At 49.8% G+C, this 7312-nt stretch overlaps 1 protein-coding gene across 6 annotated transcripts in view; it reads right to left on the bottom strand.

The window, feature by feature from the left end:
• Positions 1 to 4109: 4109 nt before the first annotated feature.
• The window catches only part of PLEKHA7 (pleckstrin homology domain containing A7), a 374164-nt gene continuing 370961 nt past the window's right edge, over positions 4110 to 7312 (bottom strand). For all 6 annotated transcript variants that reach the window (XM_073659044.1, XM_073659045.1, XM_073659046.1 and 3 more), the window contains one exon: positions 4110 to 5053. Coding sequence is in view for 1 of the 6 variants with exons in the window: in XM_073659045.1 (XP_073515146.1) it covers positions 5031 to 5053 (23 nt within the window). In the remaining 5 variants the exon portion in view is untranslated. The remainder of the gene's footprint in view (positions 5054 to 7312) is intronic.

Here is a 7312-nt window from a genome sequence, read left to right as displayed (position 1 = left end):
GATCAGCTGTAATTTTGTTTCTTTATCTTTATAATTTGTAAACCTCACTCGCGTATCCATGAAAACCTCCATCCTTTACACTGCAGGCTGTGTAGAACAGGTTTGACTGAAGACCACATTTTAATGCTGCAGTTTTCAGATGCCTGGTGTGAATGGGATTGTACTGGTTATAGCACCAAGGAAGAAAACAGTCCTTCCCCGTCACCTGCTGTAGAGCGCCCGTCTCCCCACACAGGGGCGCTCAGCGCGGCCATGTCTGCAAGTTAGTGAGAAGCTGCCAGTCACCGCTGTCCCCTCCTCCACTGGGTCGCTCCTCTGTTTATCCCCCCCATTCATCCACCACACCCATCTAGCCCCCCTTCCTTAAAGCACCATGCTCCTCTCTGCTCCCCCTACTACTCTGCCACGCTTCAATCCAGCCCCCCAGCTACTCCAGCCAGCCCCCTTTAGTCGGGCTCTTCTGCTGCCGCTGCTTACTCTGCCACACTCCTCTATCCACCACGTCCCCTTTGTCCACCTGCCCCCTCTCGCATCCCGTTCGCTCACTCCCTCCTCCGCTGCTCCCCCTCCGTTTTCCAGCCCCTCCTCCTCTGTGCACCCCTCTACCGCACCACATCCCCTTCCATTACTGCACCCCCTCCCTCTGTTCGTCCACCCCTCCTCCGCTGCTCCCCCTCCGTTTTCCAGCCCCTCCTCCTCTGTGCACCCCTCTACCGCACCACATCCCCTTCCATTACTGCACCCCCTCCCTCTGTTCGTCCACCCCTCCTCCGCTGCTCCCCCTCCGTTTTCCAGCCCCTCCTCCTCTGTGCACCCCTCTACCGCACCACATCCCCTTCCATTACTGCACCCCCTCCCTCTGTTCGTCCACCCCTCCTCCGCTGCGCCCCTTCCTTCTGTCTGCCCAACCCCTCCTCTGCGTCCCCTGTTCATGCCCCCCTACTCCACTGCGCCCCCCTACCTCCTCAACTGCGCCCCATTTGCTCACACCCTTCTCCGCGCCCCTTCCCTGTCTGCCTACCCCCACCGTGCCCCTTCTCTGCTGCGTGCCCCCCGGTCAATGAAGAGGAAATAGAAGGTACGTCCAGCGAGGGATCCTTAAAAAATTCTTATTAATTGCAAATCCATTACAAGGCAGACGAGTTTTAGACTAAACGTCCTTAGTCATTGTTCACACTGAAGTAAACCAGACCAGTGATATCCTCATGTCCTGAGGGGGTGAAACAATAATGACAAACTCCCCCCCCAATGTGTCTTAGATTTTAACCCTTGCTGGTGTAAATACTTTTATGCCCAAAGATGACAAAAGTACTCTCGGAGATATATGTATTTTTTTCTTTTCTGGTTAGCCAATAAAGGTATCACTCCGAGAATACTTTCTTCATTTTTGGGCATAAAAGTGTTTTACATCGATTTTTCTGGCTTACCTGGTACCACAATGTGACTTTGTATTGTACATCAACCCTTGTTGGTGAAGTTTCCCAGTCTCCACAATGTGAAATTGCTGCAATCAGCGACACATGAGGATATGAGTATATAGAACTCCATACAAATATACATCTGAATAATATAAAAGCATGAAGAGTTAAATGTACAGTATACACAGTTGTGCTCAAAAGTTTACATACCCCGGAAGAATTCTTCCTTTCTTGGCCTTGTTTCAGAGAATATTAATGATAACAAAAACCCTTTTCCTCCACTCATGGTTATTGGTTGGGTGAAGTCATTTATTGTCAGACTACTGTGTTTTCTCTTTTTAAATCTTAATGACAACCAAAAGCATCCAAATGACCCTGATCAAAAGTTCACATACCCCAGTTCTTAATCCCGTGTATTGCCCCCTCTAACATCAATGGCAGCTTGAAGTCTTCTGTGGTAGTTGTGGATGAGGGTCTTTATTTTCTCAGATGGTAAAGCTGCCCATTCTACTTGGTAAAAAGCCTCCAGTTCCTGTAAATTCCTGGGCTGTCTACATGAGCTGCGTGCTTGAGATCTCCCCAGAGTGGCTCAATGATATTGAGGTCAGGAGACTGAGATGGCCACTCCAGAACCTTCACTTTGTTCTGCTGTAGCCAGTGACAGGTCGACTTGGTCTTGTGTTTTAGATCGTTGTCACGTTGTAGCGTCCAAGTACATCCCATGGGCAATTCTACCGGGGTATGTAAACTCAACTGTACTTCACTGTATAATGTCGTGACACATATTCATACCTGCGGTACCCGTTCATACCCCATATATCCACCATGACCGCCGCCATGAGCCGGTCTATGGACTCTTCCAATGGCCACAGTTATGTACTGGTGTTACCATTGTGGACAATGAAGTGTTTTGAAGCAGCAGAACGTTTTAATTCTTCATTTATTGTTGGAGCCTTCTGCGTAGTTATAATGTGCCGGTCGTGCACCGCACACACTGTCTGCCGCTTGCAGTGTGTGATCAGACTATGAATAATGGAGGATTTAATCTGCTATTCTTTATTTGTGGCCAAAGAGATGAATTTATCTGTTTTGTCCACGAAATTACAACACGTGCATCTGGTGTGGCCACATTTATAAGCCCCTCATTCCTGAGCCGAGGGGATTAACTGGTGCAAATCATGTAGGGGAAGCATATTGCCCCCCGGATTTTAGCTACATAGTGAATAGGTGTCTTTAATATCATTAAGCTTTTTGTCCTGGGATAGATCTGTAAACCTCGCGTGCGATGTCCTAATGTAATGTCCAGGAAATTCATCCCCTATCTGGATATTAGAAGTGAACATCAAGCTCATGTTGTTGTTGATACATAAGACGTTCATTGGCTTTCTCCATCCCACCGGTCGATATCAGGAGGAGATCGTCTATGTATCGTCCAGACCTCTGGAGATGGGGTGAAAATCCCTGAACAAAAATAACTCATCTGGATGTATACAGATGCGCTAGACACGGAACAATGGCCCCCCATTGACGCTCCCTGCTTTTGAAGAAAAAAAAACAACTATTGTTGAACGTTAAATAGTTTCAATAAAAATTCTACCGCCATTATAATGTTTAATGGCGGCAGTATATTTACTGTATCTGTCCAGATGGCGCGACAACACATTCAATGCCTGATGGGGAATGCAGGGATATAAAGAGACCACGTCACATGTGACTATGGGGAAACGTAACCAACAAGGGTTAAAATCTAAGGCAGATGGTGGGGGAGTAATTATTGTTTCACCCCCTCAGGACACGGCTGGTATCGCTGCTCTGGTTTAGTTTAGTGTGTGCAATGACTAAGGACATTTAGTCCGAAACACGTCTGTTCTGTATTTTAATAGATTTCCAATAAAAAAAATAATTTAAGGATCCATCTCTGGCTGTGCCTTCCTTCCTCCTCCCCCAATTCACCTACCCCTTCCTCCGGCGCGCCCCTCCTTCTGTTTGCCCGCCCCCTTTCCAACACTGCGCCCCCTTCCTCTGTTTGGCCGCCCCATCTTCCGCGCCTCCTTCCTACGTTGCCCCCTCCCCCCTTCCTCTGTTTGCCCACCCCCATGTCAGGGCCCCCTCTGCTGCTCGGCCCCTAGTTCTGTTTTGCAGTATTTCCAGTCCTTGATGCAGCCTGCAGTATAAAGAATGGATGGTTTTGTTTGGTTGGCAACATCTGGAATGGGCGGTCGGCCCTGCTTACCTGGAATGGGGGGTCGGCCCTGCTTACCTGGAATGGGGGGTCGGCCCTGCTTACCTGGAATGGGCGTCGGTCCTGCTTACCTGGAATGGGTTTGGCCCTGCTTACCTGGAATGGGCGTCGGCCCTGCTTACCTGGAATGGGCGTCGGCCCTGCTTACCTGTTATGGGGGATCGGCCCTGCTTACCTGTTATGGGGGGTCGGCCCTGCTTACCTGTTAGTGGAGCAGCGCTGCTGTGGTTGTCAGGCTCACGTTGCACCCACCCTGATGGTGACCCCTGGAGGGGAAGGGCAGACCCCTCACCCCTCTATTCTTATGGGGAAGGTGGAGGCAGTGCAGTGTAAACCTGTGGGCAGCGAGGGGCGCTGGCCGTATCCCTTAGAGGGGTTTGCAGAGAGAATTCTGGGCATAGAGAACTGTGTGGCCGGAGCCGACAACTCATGACTGACGGACGAGAAGCTTTTTGTTTTTTCTTTATTCATCTCTATATATTTTTTTTTTTATAAATTCAAAAATAAAGAATCTAATTTGGCAAAAGGTAATAAAAGCGACGCCTGCAGCGCAGATCAGGGCGCCCTCTAGGGCCGGACTCGGGTGTTACACGTCAATCTCCGGACACAGAAAATACAAAACTCTAATAATAAAATCCTCAGTGAGAAACTTCAAACCACAGCAAACGGCGGCAGGGGGAGCCGCCGGGGCAGGAACGCGGGGAGCCGCCGGGGCAGGAACGCGGAGAGCCGCCGGGGCAGGAACGCGGAGAGCCGCCGGGGCAGGAACGCGGGGAGCAGCCGGGGCAGGAACGCGGGGAGCCGCCGGGGCAGGAACGCGGGGAGCCGCCGGGGCAGGAACGCGGAGAGCCGCCGGGGCAGGAACGCGGAGAGCCGCCGGGGCAGGAACGCGGGGAGCCGCCGGGGCAGGAACGCGGGGAGCCGCCGGGGCAGGAACACACAGCCCCGGGGTTGTGGGGTGAGGTCACACAGGACACACGGTATGCTGGGAGTTGTAGTGTGACCAGTGGGGCTGCAGGGTTATGACGTATCTGTGGGCTGTGATGTCATTATGAGGTCGTCTGTGAGAACCCGGGAGCTTTCTCTTCTCTGACGTCAATGTTCATGTCTAGAAAGAGCTGGAGGAGCCGCGCTCCGCACCGCCGAGCTCTGCACCGCCGCGCACCGCCCACCCTCCGCTGTGTGTTAAGGCACTTGATATACAGAAGGCTGCAGGACCTTGCGCTCCGGATGACGTGCGCTCCCACTCCGACAACTGGAGATCCATTTTGTCCATTTTCTAAGGGGTGAAGTCTTCTGCACACGGACGTCAGGAAGGCAGCGGTGGATGATCGGTGAGCATGGTGAACACCGCCACAGACGGGAGCGGCTCAATGGTCGTACACGGCGTGAGCTGAGGACAGAGCAAGGGACAAAGTCAGTGACCAGATACAAGACGCCCCCTGCAGAAGACGCCCCCTGCCCCGCTCCATGCAACCTGTCTAACATGGGGATTTAAGGAGATGTCCACTTATGCTGAAGAGGCAGGATAAGGCGGTGGTGACTTCCCCTCCCCCCCACGGGCCTCCACAAACCCTCCACCTCCCCTGCGGGCTTCCTGCTCGCCTCTTGGCACTTGCTTGCGTTCTGGCACCATCTACATACACATTACGACACGTCCATGCAGGCAAACACCGATCACATCCTCAGAGGAGGCAGCGGCTCCACCAGCATCATTGTCCCGCTCTGGACACTAAGGCTATGTGCACACCTTGAGTACTTGATTGCAGAAGTTTCTGCATCGCTTTGCAGCAAAAACGTGTTTTTTTTTTTAAAGCATTTTTGTACAGCAGTGAATACTTTTGGAGCTAAATAAAGATATTTGAAAAAAGGAACGTGGGACATCGCTTTATCCCTTGGATTACCGTCGGACCTGGGGTGAGTATTTTGGGTTAATTTAAATGATTAAAGAATGTGTCTATTCTATTTCAAATAAAGTGTTTTATTCTCAGTGTTTGTGTTTATTTAACTCTTTACTTACAGGTTTAGTAATGAGGGGGTCCAGCTGACACCTCATTACTAAACCTAGGGCTTATTGTCAGCGACACCTAATCCTGTTTTCGCTGCATCCAAGACGCTGCGTTTCTATAAATCCCATCCACTGTGCTTGTAATGAAGGATGTAGCGCAGGTAAACTGCGTCCAAAATGCTGCTATTCCTGATCGTGGGCACGTACCCTTACTGGCAGGGCTGTGGAGTCGGTGTCATGGAAACTGAGGAGTCGGAGGTTTGGCTTACCGACTCCACAGCCCTGCTAACTGGCTAGATTACAGGGGGACCCCAGAAAAAAATTGACGTACGGTCCCCCCTATAAAATCTAACCAGCAAAGGCTAAACAGACAGCAGTGAGCTGATATTAATAGATAGGGAAGGGGCCATGGATCCTGGCCCCCTCTGAGGCTAATGACACCAGCAGTCCCAGAAATGGCGCCTCAATAAGAGGCGCCAGTTCTGGCACTTAGTCTCTGCTCTTCCTACTTGCCCTGGTGCGGTGGAAAGTGGAGTAATAGGGTTGGGGTTCATGTCAGTTTTGTATTGGCAGCTGACATGAACCCCAGGGGTTAGTCATGGAGAGGCGTCTATAAGATGCACCGATTACTAATCCCATAGAAAAAAATTTAAATAAAGACACAGCAAAAGTAAAATCCTTTATTTGAAATAAAAGTCCACACCATTTTTTACACATTTTAAAAATAAAAAACAGGTGAGTATAACGCCTGATCCTCTGAAGCCATTGTCCCCTGTAAAAAAAGCAAAATAAAAAAGCAACCTTATATTCATCTAACGCCCAATCCATTTGAAGCCATTGTCACTTGTAAAAAGAAAATAAATAAAAACAACCATATCACTCACCTGTCCGCCGTGATGACATAATCCAGAGTGTCCCATGATGATCTCACTTCTAGAACAGTCACATCAGCTCTACATGACAGGAGCATAATCACTCCACAGTGTTTAGCGCTGAGCTGCCGTAAGAGGTCACAGGAGTTCATCAGCTGATGAGGGCCAGTGATCTCACTGACGGCACCGTCGCTGCGGTGCAGTAAGTGAAATCACCAGAGCTTAGCTGATGAACTCATGTGATCTCTCTCATGGCAGCTCAGCGCTAAACACTGTGGGAGTGATTATGCTCCTGTCAGTGTATCGCCCGGTAGAACAGTCACATCTTCCGATGTGATTGCTCTACAAATGATCCAATCACCGTGGGACGCTCTGGATATGTAAATTACGGTGGACAAGTGAGGGATATGGTGTTTTTTTTATTTTGGATTTTTTTTTACAGGGGACAATGGCTTCAGGGATTTGGTGTTAGGTGAGTATAATGTGTTTTTTTATTTCAATAATTATTTAGTTCAACTTTTTTTTTTTTCTTCACTGTGAGCAAAGGCGCCAGCTGATAACAGAGAGAGCAGGCGCCGCTGATGGGAGTAGTCATCAGCGACAGCAGACGTAGGCTGATGGGAGGAGTAGTCTCATCAGCTGACTCCTGTGACCTGCGGTCAATTCCTTGTGCGTTTTTGAGCCATTGACTTCAATTGAGTCCGTTAAATATGCAGCGAAAATCCGCAAATATTTCTATACCTGCGTTTTTGCTGCGGATTTCACTGACTCA

The sequence above is a fragment of the Phyllobates terribilis genome, unplaced genomic scaffold (assembly GCF_046119375.1).
Source record: "Phyllobates terribilis strain yellow unplaced genomic scaffold, ASM4611937v1 Scaffold_13__5_contigs__length_258822181, whole genome shotgun sequence".
Taxonomy (NCBI): domain Eukaryota; kingdom Metazoa; phylum Chordata; class Amphibia; order Anura; family Dendrobatidae; genus Phyllobates; species Phyllobates terribilis.
Note: the sequence above shows the minus strand (reverse complement) of the source record. Positions and strands in the feature narration are given on the sequence as shown.